Raw genomic sequence first — 19,003 nt, forward strand, 5'->3', positions numbered from 1 at the left:
TAACAAAGCTTTTTACTTTTAAACGGTAAGCTGATCAAACGGTGACTCGCTGCCAAGGGAAGGTGCCTGTGAAGCATTATGAAGTACCTTATGAAATCAATTTGGCGTTTTCATACTAGGGGACATTTTGTCTCTGACTTATTGTTAAAGCCTCCAAGGATGCAGTCACACACCGCAGATATTGTTGCATTCATCTGAATGGAACGTACAGAAAACCAGAACTGCTGCAGAAACAACCCCATTCAGATAAATAGAACTGATTTTCAGACAAACACAATCTGCAGCGTGTGCCTGCACTATAACAGTTGGCTTCCTCTTTGATGTAGCTAGCCACCGTACTAAGCATGAAAGATGCGGTTTGTTAAATCGGAGGGTTGATCCAGTAGTCCTTTTAACATAGACTTTTTTTGAGTATGGCTATCATACAGTTGCTGTGCGGACAAGGTTTTCATAGGCAAGAAGCAGATATTGGTTTCTCTGTTAGTGGCTGTTTTGATGCTCCTATAGCCATGAGATTATCAGCAGGAGTTCTAATCTGTTTAGTCAGATATAGATCAAATCATATTTACTTCTAAACTTTTTTTTTCTCCCCTTTTCTTTTCTCTAGTTCCAGAAGAGCAATTAACAGAGTTTGTAGAGAGCAAAGATCATTTGATCATCTTGAAGGTTCTGACACAGTATAAAAATACAGAGCCTGTTCTTTACCAAGCGTTACGTGTTTTGATCCCATTGGCAGGCCCACGTAAGTTACTTGAATATTAACATGCTAAAAAACAGCTATATTTTCTTATTATATTTCTAATGGTATGTACCCACACAGTGTTTTAGCTTCATTTTTTCCTTTGCAGTAATTTATCTATTCACACCATGCACAATTTTCAGGAGATGCTGCATTTTTCTAAAACTGCAGATTTATTCAGTCTCCTCGCATATCTTCCCTATTGTTTTTAATGGAAAAATGTGTGTCATACAAAGGCACATGTGGTGCCATGATACGTTTTTCCACAGAAGGTTTTTTATCAGGATTTCATAGGACTACTTCATTAAGAAAAAAAATAAATGGTAAAAGCGTGGTTAATTCTTTTACCACCACCCAAAGTGTTTTTACATAGGGCAGCGTGTGCAAGGTGGGGGGAGAAGATGTAAACCCTGCATGCTATCATCGTAGTGGCGACCATGTGATGTACTAATGTGAGAGCTACATCCATATATAAAGTATAGCTTGCACTTTATATTAAATTAATGTAAAGTATATTAAATGGTCACTAACTTCTCAATAAATGTTGCATAAATCAACTGTACAAGCGTATATAGAAAACTGTATTATATCTTCCTCCACTCATCAGTCTCCTTTCCAACCCTCCCCCCACTAACTATTCACTCACTATGAAATTAATTCTAAATCTGTCACCTCAAGACTCCACAAGATGAGACGGACTATCAGCTCACTGAAGGATAAGGATACATGCTGCCCATAGATGTCTATGGAGAGGGAACAGGAGCAGAGTGAGAGAGAGGCACAAATGCTGCTGCAGCTTCTAGTAACTATCTCACCACCGTGCTGGATTCACATCTGCGCTGCTAAGTACTGCTGTATAATCTCCTCCATTCTAATGGTGCTTCTTTGGGTGCGCTACATTGAGATTGGGGGGAGCAGGATGTTTTCTTCACGACGTTTGCAATGTATGGCAGATATGATAGCAGTTAGACCCCACCCACTAGCACTAGGGAAAAAGCTAAGAGAGAGCTCGCAGAGGAGAAAATGTGTGAAAATGCAGCATACAAGCCATCTAATGACCAGAAATAGTTATTCCTCATGCACACACATATGACCGCTTATTCTGAAATGTCATCTGAAAAGTTACTTACGCTTCTTTATTTTGAATATTTATAAAATATGTCTTATATCTGTTGCAGCCTGCAATGTGGAAGTACTTATGTCTGGCAATGTCCGATGTTACAACATAATAATGGAAGCAATGAAAACATTTCCAAACAGTGAGAAAATCCAAGAAGTCTGTTGTTGTTTGTTCCATAAACTTACATTTGGTGAGTAGTTTCGTGTTTTAAATCTGTTAACTTCTGTCTGATTTCAGAGCGTGTTCCCTTGTTTATTAAAGAAAGAAACTCAAAAAGATACAGTGTATAAAATGAGAAATTAGCCCTTCAAGGTCCAGTTGCGGTTTGTAGTATGTCTGCCCCTTGGCCCTAGTATGAAAACTTTAAGTGATAAGCTAAGTGACACTTGCCCTCTGGCATAAGAACTGTGGTACCAAAAAGAGTCTGCGTTCCCCATAGCATCCAATCACATTGTCTCTTTTATTTCCAAACTTGCTGTAAAGGATCTGCCAGGCACAGCTTCGGGGTTAACTCCCAGAATTAATCAGTCAGCACCTGAGGCTACATCCCTGAGACTGACTCCTGCTTCCACCACTCAGGCTGGCAGGCTTAGGAGTGGGAGAGCCTATCGTAACCTGGCCAGACTCAGCTAGCTCCCGCCCTCGGTCTATTTAAGCCTGCCCTTCCTGTCCCTCTGTGCTTGTTATTCTTTTCTTGTGGTTTCCTGGCCCAGCTACAGCTCCTGCTATTTTTGATCCTGCTCCATACAGACCCTGGCTTACCGACTACTCTTCTGCTCTTCGTTTTGTACCTCGCACACTCCTGGCTTGACTTGGCTCGTTCACCACTCTGGTTGCTTACGGTGTTGGCGTGGGCAACGGCCCCTTTTCCTTGCTCGTGTTCCTTTGTATGTTTGTCGTGCACTTACTGAGCGCAGGGACCGCCGCCCAGTTGTACCCCGTCGCCTAGGGCGGGTCGTTGCAAGTAGGCAGGGACAGAGTGGCGGGTAGATTAGGGCTCACTTGTCCGTCTCCCTACCCCCCGCCATTACACTTGCCCTTAAAGGATATGAATAACTTTTTGAAGTGATTTTTTTTTTTTTTAATAAACCAATGTTTTATCTGATTTCTGAACAGCTTTTAAAGAGATCGTTTATAAAAAAAAAAGATAGTTTAACTTTTTAAGATACAGCTTCTATGTATCCTGTATACATAGAAACCGTATAGTTCTGTCAAAGCTGATTGAGTCAGGTCAGCTGGACTGATGGCTCGACTGAAAGCTGGTCCTGCGTGTCTCTGACTCACAGGAGCCAGCTAATAACCATCACAGTTCATTTATTTAAAAAAAATAAAATTCCTTCCAAAGGTTTACATAGCTTTTAACATTGTCCGTTTTATTTTTAAGACGTTTTTGTTCTGCAAGTACAGTAAAACCCCTTTTTCCCACCTCTTAAAAACAAAACTATTTTAGATATCGCATTCCTTGCTCTGTCTTTCACATTAATTGAAAGCTTTAAAGAGATTTCTCACTTCCTGGTGTGTACAAAGTGCCACAAAGGAAAACTTAAAGGGGTTATCCAGGAAGTGACTTTTTTTTTCTTTTCCTTAGGGGCTGCAAATTAAATATATTAACAAAAATAGCAATACTTTGCTATCCTTGCCCCCACGATCCAGCGCTTTTTCTCCGGGCAGCACTCCCGGTGGTTGTTTACATGAATGTAGCATGTAATCACTGCAGCCATTCTGAGGGTTTAGCAGGGCGCTCTGGCGTCGAATCGTATTTCAGGCAGAAATACAGAATATGGCCGCTGACCCCTCTGCTTGGCTGCAGCTGTCACATGCTACGTGCAATTAAACAACCACCAGGAGTGCCGCTAGAGCAACCGCGCTGAAACACCGGGGGCAAGGATAGCTAAGTATTGCTTATTTTGTTTATTTCATTTGCAATCCCTAAAAAAAAAAATCACTTCCTGGATAACCGCTAAATATGATCTCAACTGGTGTTTTCTCTACAATCAAGTGGCCATGGGTCCTAGATAGGCCCTTTTGTTTATATGATCATAATGCTTCTTCTTAAGACTTATGTTAGTGTGTCCTAGCATTTACCATACCATGCTTCACAGAGCACATAAGAATCATCAGCACTTGCTGTACGGCTTGCGCTAATTTAACTACCTGGTGTCCTGCGCCGACTCAACTGGCACACACTTTTTAGCAATCTCTTTTTTTCTTGATAGAAAGCACATCTTTTAGTCAAAAAAGAATTACTATGCTTAAAATTATTCTTGTGTTTTAAGAGAATAAAATATTTTATGTAGCGTAATTGTTATATATTATTATTTTATCTTTTGCTTCCCAAATTGTTGCAAAAATAATGCAAATATTGTTACTGTACATCTTTTTCTAGGAAGCTTTTTTAACATCCTGGTATTAAATGAAGTTCATGAAGTCATTGTTAAAGCACTGTCAAACTATTCTGCAAATTCTAAACTGCAAGCAGCTGCTCTAACATGTCTGGCTCTTCTAAGTAAGTTATTACACCCCCCTCGCACACCCAAAAACCGTTTATGATCTGTTAAACAGGGCAACTATAATAGGACACATTTATAGATCATATGGCAGGAATTATTTTAAAGTCATAATCAGGTGGGTTAAAGTTAGGACTACACTATGGGTAGAAATGTATTATTCCTCTTCCTCAGCTCCGCATGCATCATATTCATGAGGGTGAACATCCTGTTGAGGAATAATTTGTTATTTATTTATTTTTTTAAATAAAACCGTGTATCAGTGTAATTGGTTCAGCTTTCTGTTTACAATTTATTAAAAATTAGTTTTACTTTTCCAGATACAGCTGCTTTGTATCCTGTATGCAGAGCAGCTGTATCTAGCGCTGGAACCTGTATCCGTCAGGTTTGTTTGTGTCTGACATATAGGATCCAGCTAATATCTGTCACATCTAAGTTCATAAATTAAATGTGATCGATAACAGGTGGACAAGCAGGACCGGCTGTCACTTAACCCAACAGTCCTGCTGGCCTGACTGATACAGGATACAAAGCAGCTGTATCTCAAAAAGTAAAAATTATTTTTAATAAAATGTATTTACGAAGTTGCACCAATCACACTGATATACATTTTTAGTAAAAAAATAATAGTTTTCAAAGTTGTACATAGCCTTTAAACAATGCTAGGTCCAACATGACTTTGTTTACCATCATTTTTCTAAACCACAACTTTAACACTGTACAGGGCGCACGTTCCAGGCTGCTCAATATTGTAGCTACTTACCTGCAAACGCTGATGCTGCTGCAGAATCAACTGTAGCCTCTGGTGCCGATGTGTCCTCGCTCGTCTGACACAATGCAGGACCTGTGAGTGACGTCACAGCGTGATCTCTCGAGAACACGGCTGTGTCTGCACTGCCAGAAGCTGGGCGTTCTGAAGAGAAGTGGATGATACTTCTCGTCAGAATGCCCAGCTAGTAAAAAAAGTAAAAACGCCCCGATGTACGCACATAATACACGCCCAGTTGTACTTTTACTTTTAAACACGCCCACTTGGACTTTTGCAAGCATAATTTGCATAAATACAAAAATGGTCATAACTTGGCCAAAAATGCTCGTTTTTTAAAAATAAAAACGTTACTGTAATCTACATTGCAGCGCCGATCTGCTGCAATAGCAGATAGGGGTTGCAAAATCTGGTGACAGAGCCTCTTTAAGTACATTTTATTTAGCACCTTAGATCCACATTGACATGCAATTCAGTTTGTACTCTTGCACCCAGTAGGCATTACTGGGGAATTTGATGTTGGTGTCTTGCTGATATATCCACTTTAAAGTAGTTCCAAAGTTGCTTAATTCCCAATTGCATTTAATCCTTTGTGTAAATCTAAGAGTATTTTACTATTTGTTTTCATTTAAAATTCTACATTCCCACACTATATAGTTGTTTTTTTTATTGTTGTTTTTTTTTAAAGCTGAAACGATATATTTAAACAAAGACTTGGATGACGGAGAAGATACAGAAGACAATAGAGGACAGCTGTATTGGTTTGAGCCTTCATTTAAAGCTTTAACACTTCATAAAAAGAACACTGAAGTCCAGGTTAGCAAATTGATCCTTAACTCTTTCACTTAATTATATATAATAATTAAAAGAATTGTCCTACTAGAAATGCCCAAAAAAGGCAAAGAAAACTTTATTTTTGTGGGAATTTTATTTCTTGATTAGATATAACTGGACTTGATCCCATGGTTGGCTACAAATATACAGCTCATTTTTGTTGAGGGGAGCCACATGTGCACAGCTACCTTTATAATTAAAGGGGTTACCTCAAAATAGATATTGATGGCAAATCGCTAACATGTGCTGAAACAACAACTTCCATGCCCGTTTGGGTATGTCTGGTACGGCAGCTTAGCCTATTCAAGTACCGTAAATGGGACTGAGTTGCCTTAGCAGACGCAGGGGCATGGACGTGTGTGTTGCTGTTTCGGCACTGCAGCAAAGGGGTTGCGGCACTCCATTTGTCTTTTAATCCGGTAAAGCAGAGTATAATAAAGAATTCTGTGGCTATTCAGTGTGCAGGAATATATGTAAGGCGGTGCATTAATGTCACTACCAATGCAGTGCAGTGCTTCTAGGGGAGAATAGCTCTGTAATTCTGGATGCGTTGTATCATTTCACTTTTTTTTTTCTCATGGAATCTGCTTCACTGAAACTGATGACCAGCTGTCATTTTGTGGGCAAGTTAAACAATAACCGTTTACTAGGAAGCTAATTGAAGGAGGTGAACACCCACCGATCACTAAAACTAAGCTGCACAGTGCTAACCCGAGCAATTCTGCCGCTTTATTTTTAGCAAACGGTTGGTGTCTCGCACCCCCACCGATCAGAACTTCTGACATGTCACTAGGACGTCAAATGTTTTTTTGAAAAGTTTAGTTACTTTTTAAAAACATTTAGGAACAGTATTTGATATTTTACATTTCAACTTTTCTCATTAATAGGAAGCTGCCTGTTGGGCCCTGAATAATCTTCTTATGTACTATCCTGAGCTTCATGATAGAATCGGAGATGAACAAAATCAGTAAGTAACAATAATTTTTGCTTATGTGAAAAAGTGGATTGATCCTTGAGATTTAACAGTACAAACCTTACATCAGGTACCCTGTACACAGAGAAGTGATGCTGTCCATGCTGATGCATTCGTCTTCCAAGGAAGTTTTCCAAGCAACCACAACTGCGTTAGCCACTCTGTCTGGACCCAATGGTAAATGTGCTTTGAATTCCTTTTCTTTTCAAAACAACCCAAGTGTTATAAAGTGATTCCAATTTGCATCAATAGTTAGTTAATATGGAAAAGATGTTAAAAAATATTAGACACTATCAAAATTGCTTTTCTCAAACCCCCCCCCCCCCCCCAAAAAAAAGCAAACATTTATTATTCAGTGGGCGTTTTTGTGTGTTCACAGTATCAGTCTCCCCTTTGATCTTATTTTTCATTTAAACGGCGAAAATATATAAAGACTTAATTTATATGTGTCCCTGGAGATCAGCCACCTCATATTAGACCTGTTTCTAGTAGTAAAGGTATACCTGACGAAGGGTGCGAAACGCGCGTCAAGGTGTTCCTCTCCTGAGACCATCAATAGCCATCATGTCAGCCACAGGTAACAGATATGTAACCATGCCCACTACTTATGTATGGTAGCCAGTTTAACATCCTTAACAGACTTTACCTAGGTAGAGTGGAGGCAGATGCTATTAGGAACTCTTACTATTTGAAGATTACATGCTCTTCCCTTGTGCTGTTATGTTACCTGATGTATACTATGTACTATAAATATATGGCTACGGTGGTTATTTGATGACCTCGGAGTTTGTTCTATTTTAAGTATGTTTTAATTTTGTATCTATATGTATGGGTATCTTTGGGAGGGTTTCCAATTTGTGGAATAATACAATTTATATTTTTGGACTTACATATGTCTAAAAAGACTCTTTTTCTGGATATAATTATATGAGGCGTATATAGATTTTCTTAACTACAGACTATGTCTTATGGTTATAATGCTGCTTAAGGGGTATTATAGGTGCTAAAGGTATACATTCACTGGCCATTTAGCATCATGATTCACTTGTTTCCAAGCGATCATGAAGGAGATCAAAAATAAAACGTTTATCATTGATCTTGTCCTAACAATCATCTTTGTTGGCAAAACAGTAAAAAGAGAGAAGAGTAGGCACTACTGTAAGAGAGGATTTTGAATTTTGCCAGCAGATTTTTCTAAAAAGGGTTCCATATCCATTTGTTTGGTTGTGCTCAGCTATCGAGAAGTCAGTAATTACATTAGCAAGAATGGAAGAAGAAGATAAAAAGCGGCGCTCACCCACGATAGTAAACATATTTTAATGTGGCAAAGCAAGGATGGACAAGGCAGGCAGCCAACTAGGTTACAGCCTGTTTCATACTATGTAGCGCTTCTACGGACCTATAAACAATGATGCAGCTGGCGTACTTTAAATAGACCGCCCTGCATCGTTAATCAAACAATGTAAACCAATAGAAAAGTGAACAGGGGACAACGCCCCTAAACTTACCTATCAGAAAAAAACATTTCAGCCGTAACGGCATGTGCAGGCGCTTGAACGCCGCGTCCATTATGGACGTAATTGGCGCTGCTATTCATTGGAGTCAATGAATAATGGCTCCAATTACGGCCAAAGAAGTGACAGGTCACTTCTTTGACGCGGGCGTCTATTTACAAGCCGTCTTTTGACAGCGGCGCGTAAATTACGCCTCGTGTGAACAGACAAACGTCTGCCCATTGCTTTCAATGGGCAGATGTTTGTCAACGCTATTGAGGCGCTATTTTCAGACGTAATTCGGGGCAAAAACGCCTGAATTACGTCCGTAAATAGGCCGTGTGAACATACCCTCACTATAACGCTCTAAATTTATACTAAAACTGTCGCTACGCTATCAAAATTTAGTGAACGAACTTCAGTTAAAAAAAAAAAACGGAATGTCCATCACTAACTGACGCTTAACTATAACTGTCTAAATTTACAAAATGGCCCAAGAAAAACCTGCATCAATAAATTACCACTGAGGCTGATTATATACTCCGCACTCAGTGGCTGCAGGGCACACACAAAAAGATAGTGCAGTGCAAAAAAGGCCAAAAAAAAACAAAACCTGCACCACAAATAGAGCACAGATGCCGATCAGTGATGGCGGTCACTGATCAGTGTTCAGCGGCCGCAGGATACTCACACTGAAATGGTGCGGGTAGAAAAAGTAAAAAAAAAAACTGCATCCACAAAGTTACCACAGATGCTGATCAGTGATGGCGGTCACTGATCAGCACTCAGTGGCCGCAGGACGCACACAGGGAGACAGTGCAAAAAACAGAAAAAAAAAGTAATGTGCCAAAAATTGAGGCCACAGACCTATCTGTGATGGTGGTCATTGATCCACTCTCAGCTGCCGCAGGACGTAAAAAGGGGAAGAGAGGGAGGGGTACAAAGATAAGAAATTTAGGGACAAAACTAGTGCTGCTGCTAGAAAACAAGACCCCCCTGGCCATCGTGTAAAGATGGCTGCTGTTAAGAACAGCAGCCATCTTTACTTTATAACGTTCGAATTTTACACTATAACGGTTTCCCTAATTGTACTTAAGTGATTGTAGTAGTGTTCACTTAACTTATTGCCCTGCTGGGCTAAATAATATACAAAAGTGGCAGGACGTGACCCTTAATCTACAACGTAACCTTTATTGGATTTGTTTAAAAAAATACAAAAAATAAATAAACACCCTGGTGTGAAAGTGTTTATAATACAATTCTGACCAGAGTCACAGTCTAAGGCCTCATGCACACGACCGTATTTTTCCCCACACGTAAATACTGGCGTAAATACGGGTCCGGTGTCACACGTATTCCACCCGTTTTGCACCAGTATTTACGAACCCGTGCCCGTAAATATGGGTCCGGTGTCACCCGTATTCCACCCGTATTTACGGGCACGTTTTTGGCGGCAAAATAGCGCTGCACTAATCGGCAGCCCCTTCTCTCTATCAGTGCAGGATAGAGAGAAGGGACAGCCTTTTCTGTAATAAAAGTTAAAGAAATTCATACTTACCCGGCCGTTGTCTTGGTGACGCGTCCCTCTCTTCACATCCAGCCCGACATCCCTGGATGACGCGGCAGTCCATGTGACCGCTGCAGCCTGTGATTGATCTGTGATTGGCTGCAGCGGTCACATGGCCTGAAACGTCATCCAGGACGTCGGGCCGGATGTCGAGCGGGACGCGTCACCAAGGCAACGGGCGGGAGACCAGACTGGAGGAAGCAGGAAGTTGTCGGTAAGTATGAAAGTCTTTTATTTTTATTTTTTACAGGTTTTATACTGATCGGTAGTCACTGTCCAGGGTGCTGAAAGAGTTACTGCCGATCAGTTAACTCTTTCAGCTCCCTGGACAGTGACTATTTACTGACGTCGCTTAGCAACGCTGCCGTAATGACGGGTGCACACATGTAGCTCTTCAGGGAGCAAACTGGCGGCATAACAGGACAGTTTTGATAATGGCAGTGGCAACCAGATCACAGCATTGCTGCTGCTATATACTCATAGCCATGCCCCCGTCTTTGTTCACACCCCCCCCCCCCTGTGTCCAATCAAGAGCAAGGCAGGCGCGGCTAGAGAGTTCAGCGCCGCCTATTCTCTGATGTAAGAGGGGCGGGAGCTCGGCGTGTGAGAGTATCCATGGGGACCCAACAGCGCATCCCCAAAGCTCAGTAACCATAAAGGAGCTGTCAGATCTCCTGATCAGGAAACCTTGCAGCAGCAGAGAAATCTCACAAATCATTTATCCAGTGACCACATGAGCGGATGCTACATTATTTATGGACTGTAGTTCGATAGTACTAAACCAGATACTAACCAAATCTGTTAGTCCGGCAGGACTTAATGAGAATGTCAGTTTTGGCTGCTTTTTGTGAAGTGTAGGAGTATAATAGGAGTCCAGACCTATGCATCATTAGCAAAATGCAGCCACTCTATTTTGTGTTGATCCCCAGACCGGCATTCGACTTTACCTGATAGTGTCAGCCACACAAGTGAAGCATCACAGGGTGTCGCATATATCCATCTAATATGTCCCGATAATGTGTGAGTTTTAGGAGACTGGTTTAATACTATCTAACTACAGTCCATAAATAATGTAGCATCCGCTCATGCGGTCACTGGATAAATGATTTGTGAGATTTCTCTGCTGCTGCAATGTTTTCGTGATCAGGAGATCTGAGAGCTACTTTATGGTTACTGAGCTTTGGGGATGCGCTGTTGGGCTCCCTTGGTTACTCTACCTCACACGCCCAGCTCCCGCCCCTCTTACATCAGAGAATAGGTGGCGCTGAGCTCTCTTGCCGCCCCTGCCTTTTTCTTGATTGGATACATGGGGGTGTGAACAGGGAGGGGGCGTGGCTATGAGTATATAGCAGCAGCAATGCTGTGATCTGGTTGCCACTGCCATTATCAAAACTGTCCTGTTATGCTGCCAGTTTGCTCCCTTAAGAGCCAGTAAAAGAGGCTGGTAGACTGTAACTCTGGTCAGAATTGTATTTTAAACACTTTCACACCAGGGTGTTTATTTCTTCTTTTGTATCTTTTTAAACAAATACAATAAAGGTTACGTTGTAGAGTAAGGGTCACAACCTGCCACTTTTGTATATTATAACTGTTTCCCCATTTGTCGTAAGTATACAACATTTTGCGGGAAGCATTGGCTTTCCATGACGTATACTTACGACAAATATCGGGTAAAGGGTTAAGTACAAAGAACAGACTTTGAAAGCAACTATTTATATAAATGGAGTAACATTTTAAAAAATCTCTCACCAGGTTTGTGCTCTGTCACTTACTTTGTAATATTTAGACGTTATCATAAAATTGCTGTTTATCTCCTGCAACGCGAGCCGTGCAAGGAGTCCTCTCAATGATAAACTTGCACTCAGGATTCCTCGATATTCATGAGCTGCGGATCCCCTGCCCACCCTCCATTGATTGACAGCTTTCAACCTATGGGGAGAAAGCAGTCATTCAGTGCTCGCGTTGCAGCAGCTAAACAGGGATTTTATGAAAACGAATATTACAAATTAAGTAACACACTGCTGGAATCAGAGTCTCTGGCACTACTTTATGCTGTCCCACATAGGGCAGCATAAACCTGCTGACAGATTCCTTTCAAATAGTTGTTTTTAGGGATTTAAACATTTAATAAATGTTATTAAAGTGGATATACACTGTAAACATTCTCTAAAATTAGATGTAAATCAAACTCATACCTTTATTTCCAGTGGCGATCAGAAATATTTTATTGGAGAAAGGTGTTCATATCAATGTGCTTGAAATAATGAAGGAACATTCAGATTTTCCGGAAGCAGCAGAAAGTGCCTGCCGAGTCCTCCTTCATCTTTTTAATGGAAGGTATGCATACATTATATACTATTGAAGATCAGGATGAACTGCCTGGGAAACTATATCTAAGGCCTTACTCACACGAACATGTCCATTTTGCGCGCGTAGCGTTTTTCCTGCGTTGCAATTTTGTGTGACGTCAGTGTATGGTGCTTGTCAGTGGTTTTTACGCGCGTATGTCATCTGTATGTCATGCGTTATTTACGTCAGCAAAATAAAATGAACGAGGTGTTTTTCTTTTTCTCATCATTTCTTTAGCAACTGTTGCGTGAATCACGCACAGCACACGGATATGCGTCCGTGTGCTGTCCGTGATTTTCACGCACCCATTGACTTCAATGGGTGCGTGATGTGCAAAAAACGCACAAGTATAGGACATGCAGTGAGTTTCATGCAGCGGACACACGCTGCATGAAAAACATTGACTTGCATAGGTCCGTGTGACGTGCGTTATTTTCAATGGTGGGGGCTAGAAGAAAGAAAGCACCAGAATCTGTGAGGCACTGGAAATCTATGGGCCCTTATACACTAGACAATTATCGGGCAAACGGGCGTTCACAGAACGCTCATTCCTGATAATTGTACTGTGTAAACAGGGCAACGACTAGCTGATGAACGAGTAAGACGCGAAAGGCACAAACGAGTGCCGATCAACAAGCTATCTTGTTGATTGGCGCTCGTTGTACCTGCCAAAACGGGCCGGTGTAAAAGGACCTTGACAGCAAGATCTACAAACCTTATTATTAACGTGTTCATACATATGTCTTATAGTCACACAATAATTATTCACTTTCCTAAGGTTTATATTTTATTAATTATTATATTTTCCATCTCTAATGGGAATCTGTGTTTTGTGAAAAGTATTTATAGGGTCATATACTTGACAAAATTTTGTACAATTCAATGGGTGGGCCGACCTCACCAGTCCTTCCATATTGGTATAAACCTTAGCCGTACCCAGATGGATATAACATGTGGGTATTGGAATCTGCGATCACAAATATATTGCCATGTTTAACCATAGAGGTACGCCTAGGTTTACAGGGTCTATAGTGATCGCCACTTGATCGGCATCTCCTTATAGCTGCAATATAATATTGTATACAATATAATTTTTAACAAATACTTTTTTTGTTAAGCTCCTTCAATTTAGATGTATTGACTGTGACCATGACAAGTCTGTTAAATGCCATGAAAAAGCACAAAAAGATACCTGGTGTCCAGCTTGAGGCTTTGCGGGTAATGGTGCAAATTATGTGTGATGGTGAGTGATTATTTGTAATTGCTAACTCAATGTATATATGTATGTATTTATGCTTGGTGGCTAAATCATTGTATTTTTCAGAACCTACGTATAATGTGCCAAATTATGCTGTGAAAGCAGAAGAGAGTTTATTCCTAAATCTCCCACGTAAAGTAATCAGGAACCAGTGTCTACTTGAAGGAACACAGAAATTCATTTTGCAAGCCCTCAACAAAGTATGTGCTGTTAAACGTTACGCTACTAACCATGAAATGCATGTATCATTAAAGGCTATGTACGCCTTTGAAAGGTAAAAAGTTATCAGTGTATTTTGTGTAACTTTGTAAATATTTTTATTAAAAATAATTTTTACTTTTTTAGATATAGCTGCTAAGTATTCGCTATACAGAGAAGCTGTATCTAGCGCAAGTCACTGAATCCGACAGTCCCGCGGGCCTTTCAAAGGTTTACATAGCCTTTAACCCCTTCCCGCTTTTGGGCGTGGCTGTACGTCCAAATTCAAAGTGCCTTCCCGCAATAGGGCGTACAGTTACGCCCTGTAGATAAAGCTGGCACAGGAGCTGTGCGCGCTTCATCTTCAGCAGCTGTCAGCTGTCATACACAGCTGACATCCTGCTGCAATGGCTGCGATGGCAGTTACCGCCGATCGCAGCCATTTAACCCCTTCAATGCGGCTGTCAATGGCGTCCGCCGCATTGAAGTGGTTGACAGAGGGAGCTCCCTCTGTACCCCCCCGGCCATCCTTGATGGATCGCGGGTGGCGATGGTTGCTATGGCAACCAGGAAGCCTTTGCTAGGCTTCCTGGTTGCACAGGCACGGTAGCCTATTCGGTCCTGCCCAAGGCAGGACCTAATACGCTAACTGTCAGATGAAGAATGACAGTTACAATACACTGCACTACATAAGTAGTGCAGTGTATTGTACCGGGGATCAGAAAACCAGATCTTCAAGTCCCCAGTTAAGTGTAAAGAAAAAAGGGAAAAAAGTAAAAAAAAATGTTAAAGAAAAATAAATAAAAGTTTTAACTAATAAAAGCAATAATCGCCCTGTTTCCCTGATCAACTCCATTTATTATTAGAAAAAAAATGAAAACATGAAAAAAAACTATACATAATAGGTATCGGCCCGTCGGAAAGGCCTGATCTATAAAAATATCACATTATTTTTACCGCACGGTGAACACCGTAAAAAGTTTTAATAAAAAACAATGACAGCATTTTATTTTTTGGTCATCTTGTCTCAAAAAAAATGTAACAAAAAGTGATCAAAAAGTTGCATGTAACGCAAAATGGTACCAATAGAAACTACAGTCCGTCACACATAAAACAAGCCCTCCCGCAGCGATATCAACTAAAAAAATAAAAAAGTTATGGCTGTCAGAAAATGGCGACACTAAAACATGATTTTTTTTAGAAAAGAGTATTTTTATTGTGGGAACGTAGTGAAACGTAAAAAAACAATATAAATTTGGTGTCGCTGTAATCGTATCGCCCCGCAGAATAAAGTTAACATGTTGTTTATACTGCACAGTGAACACTGTAAAAAAAAACCTGCTAGTATGGCTGCTTTTTGGTTTCCTCATCTGCCAAAAAATGTAATAACTAGTGATAAAAAAAATCGCATGTACTCCAAAATGGAACCAATAAAAATTACAGCTCGTTCCACAAAAAACAAGCCCTCACACAGCTCCGTCAACGGAAAAATAACACGTTATGACTCAAAACGCAATGATGCTAAATGACGGCCCAGACTAATTTTTTAGGTCCAGTAGAATTTCACTAAATACCCCACATCGTCATTTGCTGGACCCCACAGGTGGACCCTGTAGATGCAGCGGAGATGAGGAAACTTTAGGGCCTTGTGCGGCTTATAGGGCTAGTGAAGAAGTCATAGATTAGGCAATACTGGAGCGCAGATATTATGTATAATACCCAATAAACCCGCGCATGTGCATAAAGGATTGGTTCAAAGCGTACCACACCAGTCCATGGATTATTCATTCACCCCATTATTACATCATCCTATTATGCCCTGATGCACTCCGCCCAGTTTACATATACACTGATGTACTCCGCCCAGTTTACATATACCCTCATGTACTCCGCCCAGCTTACATATACCCTGATGTACTCCGCCCAGCTTACATATGCCCCCACATTATAAGCTGAAATACCAGTAAAACACCAAGCAAAATCTGCGCTTCAAAAGCCAAATGGTGGTCAAACTGAGCCTGGCAGTGTGCCCAAACGGCAATTTATGACCACAAACGGGGTTTTACTGTATTCTGGAGAACCCGCTTAACAATTTATGGGATGTGTGTCTACGGTGGTACATGCTGGGCACAACACACTGGGCACTGAAATGGCATATCTGTGGAAAACGGCAATTTTCAATCTGCAACATCTATTGTCTAATTATTTTTGCAAAACACTTGTGCGGTCAAAATGCTCACTACACCCCTAGATAAATTCCTTGAGGGATCTAGTTTCCAAAATGGGGTAGTTTTCCGGGGGTACCACTGTACTGGTACTATAGCTCAATGCAACATGGTGTCAAAAAATGGATCTTGTAAAATCTCCACTCCAAATACTAAATGGCGCTCCTTCCCTTTAGAGCCTTGCTGTGTGTCCAAATAGCAGTTTATGACCACGTATGGGGTATTTCCGTACTCTGAAGAAGTTGCTTTACAAATGTTACGGTGCTTTTTCTCTTTTATTTGTTGAGAAAATGAAAAATTTTGAACTAATGCTATGTCTTATTGGAAAATAATGTAATTTTTCATTTTCACTGCCCATTTCTAATAAAATCTATGAGACACCTGTGGGGTTAAAATGCTCACTACCCCCCTAGATGAATTCCTCAATGGGTGTAGTTTGCCAAATGGAGTCACTTTTGGGTAGTTTCCACTGTACTGGTACCTAAGGGACTTTGCAAAAGCGACATGGTGCAGAAAAACCAATCCAGCAAAATCTGCTCTCCAAAAGCCAAATGGCGCGCCTTCCCTTCTGAGCCCTGATGTGTATTCATACAGTGGTTTATTACCACATATGGGGTATTTCCGTACTCTGGAGAAGTTGCTTTACAAATGTTATGGTGCTTTTTCTCCTTTATTTGATGAGAAAATGAAACATTTTGACCTAAAGCTACGTCTAAGTGGAAAAAATTAAATTTTTCATTTTTACTGCCCAATTCTAATAATCTATGAAACACCTGGGCGGTCAAAATGCTCACTACACACCTACTTGAATTCTTCTAGGGGTGTAGTTTCCCAAATGGAGTCACTTTTTGGGGGTTACCACTGTACTGGTACCTTTAGGAGCTTTACAAATGCGACATGGTGCAGAGAAATGAATCCAGCAAAATCTGTACTCCAAAAGCTAAATGGTGTGCCTTCCCTTCTGAGTCCTGCCGCTTGCCCAAACAGCAGTTTATGACCACATGGTGGGTATTTCCGTATTCTGGGGTTGCTTTACAAATGTTGTGGTGCTTTTCCTCATTTATTTGTTGAAAAAAGTAAAAATTCTGAGGTAAAGCTACATCTTATTGGAACATAATGTAATTTTTCATTTTCACTGCCCAATGAAATCTATGAAATACCTGTGTGGTCAAAATGCTCACTACATCCCTAGATGAATTCCTCTAGGGGTGTAGTTTCCCAAATGGAGTAAATTTTGGGGGGTTTCCTTTGTTTTTGCACCACAAGACCTCTTCTAACCTGACATGGTGCCTGAAATATAATTTAAGAAAAGGAAGGCCGAAAAATCCACTAGGTGCTCCTTTGCTACTGGGGCCTTTGTTTCAGGACCGTAGCTCACTAGGGCCACATGTGGGATATTTCTAAAAACTGCAGAATCAGGGCAATACATATTCAGTTGTGTTTCTCTGGTAAAAACCTTGAGTATTACAGGAAAAATTTATTAAAATGGAATTTCAATAAAAAAAATGAAATTTGCAAATTTCCCTTCCACATTGCTTTAATTCCTGTGAAACGCATAAAGGGTTAAGAAACTTTCTAAATGCTGTTTTGAATACTTTAAGGGGTGCAGTTTTTCAAATGGGTTTATTTGTGGGGGTTCTTAATATATAAGGCCCTCAAAGCTACTTCAGATCTGAACTGTTCCCTAAAAAATAGCCTTTTGAAATTTTCTTGAAAATGTGAAGTACAGTAAAAAATAGTGTAGTACCGTGTTAGCCAGAAACAATATGCAATGTTAAATACCTTTGTGTCAAAAAAGACATAGTATAGAAGGTATGATACCTTTATTGGCGAACCATAAAAGTTCTATATGCGGCTTTCAGAGCACAGAGGCTCCTTCTTCAGGCGGTTTACAAATGAATGACTTAGAAAAAAGCACAACATTTAGATGTTACACAAAGACAATTAGTACATGAGGTGATACAGCATTAAGATAAGCTGGGGTAATAAAACTGAGGTTATAGGGGTGATGACTTAGAAGTTAAGGCATCTGGAGTCAGTCTGATGGGGGATGTGACGTGTGTCCATGTAGTGGCTCATAAATCCTGATATTAGATTGAGGCCTTGTGTCAATGACTGGAATTTTATCATCATCTTGAATTCCCAAATTTTTCTCTATCTGTTGTTTTTTTTAAATGACCCTTTAGTATTAGGACTTTTAAATCTGCCAAACTGTGATCAGGTCCAGAGAAGTGTTTTCCCACGGGTGTATCCACCTCCTGTTTTATTGTATGTCTGTGAAGATTCATCCTGGTTTGTAGTTTTTGTATGGTTTCTCCAATGTAGATTCCTTTATTGATGCACCTTGTCACAGTGACATGTCAGAAGTTTGGATTGGTGGGGATCCGAGCACTGAGACCCCCACCAATCGCTAGAACGAAGCGCTCGTGTGAGCGCTCAGCCGCTTTGTGTCTGTTCAGCTTTTTCCGGAAAACTGATTTATCGGAGTGCGGGCTCATAGACTTTCTATTGAGTCCGTACACCGATAGATTTATTTCCGGAAAAAGCCGAACAGACACGAAGCGGCTGAGCGCTCACACGAGCACTTCAGCTGCTTCGTTCTAGCGATTGGTGGGGTCTCAGTGTTCGGACCCCCACCAATCCAAACTTCTGACATGATACTATGACATGTCAGAAGTTTGTCAAACGTTTAGCTACACTTTAACTCCTTAAAGACCAGGTCAATTTGAGTATTTTCATTTTAGTTTCTTCCTCCCGCCTTCCAAAAGCCATAACTTTTTTTTTTTTTTTTTAATTCTTCGTTGACATAGCCGTATGAGGACTTGTTGTTTGCGGGACAAGTTGTAGTTTTTCATGGCACCATTTATTGTACCGCATAATGTACTGGGAAGCTGAAAGGAAAACTCTTGTGGGGTGAAAAGGGGCAAAAAACAGCGATTACGCCATTTTTTGGGGGGGTTTTGTTTTTACGGCG

The 19,003-nt window shown here is 40.7% G+C and overlaps 1 protein-coding gene across 5 annotated transcripts in view; it reads left to right on the forward strand.

The window, feature by feature from the left end:
• The window catches only part of LRRK2 (leucine rich repeat kinase 2), a 165,379-nt gene that overhangs the window by 35,622 nt on the left and 110,754 nt on the right, over nt 1-19,003 (forward strand). For all 5 annotated transcript variants that reach the window (XM_075857254.1, XM_075857256.1, XM_075857252.1 and 2 more), the window contains exons 7-15: nt 608-742; nt 1,918-2,049; nt 4,246-4,365; nt 5,821-5,948; nt 6,854-6,933; nt 7,010-7,116; nt 12,207-12,336; nt 13,467-13,591; nt 13,673-13,806. In XM_075857254.1, coding sequence (XP_075713369.1) covers nt 608-742; nt 1,918-2,049; nt 4,246-4,365; nt 5,821-5,948; nt 6,854-6,933; nt 7,010-7,116; nt 12,207-12,336; nt 13,467-13,591; nt 13,673-13,806 — 1,091 coding nt within the window. The remainder of the gene's footprint in view (nt 1-607; nt 743-1,917; nt 2,050-4,245; nt 4,366-5,820; nt 5,949-6,853; nt 6,934-7,009; nt 7,117-12,206; nt 12,337-13,466; nt 13,592-13,672; nt 13,807-19,003) is intronic.

This window comes from Rhinoderma darwinii, chromosome 3 (genome assembly GCF_050947455.1).
Source record: "Rhinoderma darwinii isolate aRhiDar2 chromosome 3, aRhiDar2.hap1, whole genome shotgun sequence".
In the NCBI taxonomy this organism is placed as follows: domain Eukaryota; kingdom Metazoa; phylum Chordata; class Amphibia; order Anura; family Rhinodermatidae; genus Rhinoderma; species Rhinoderma darwinii.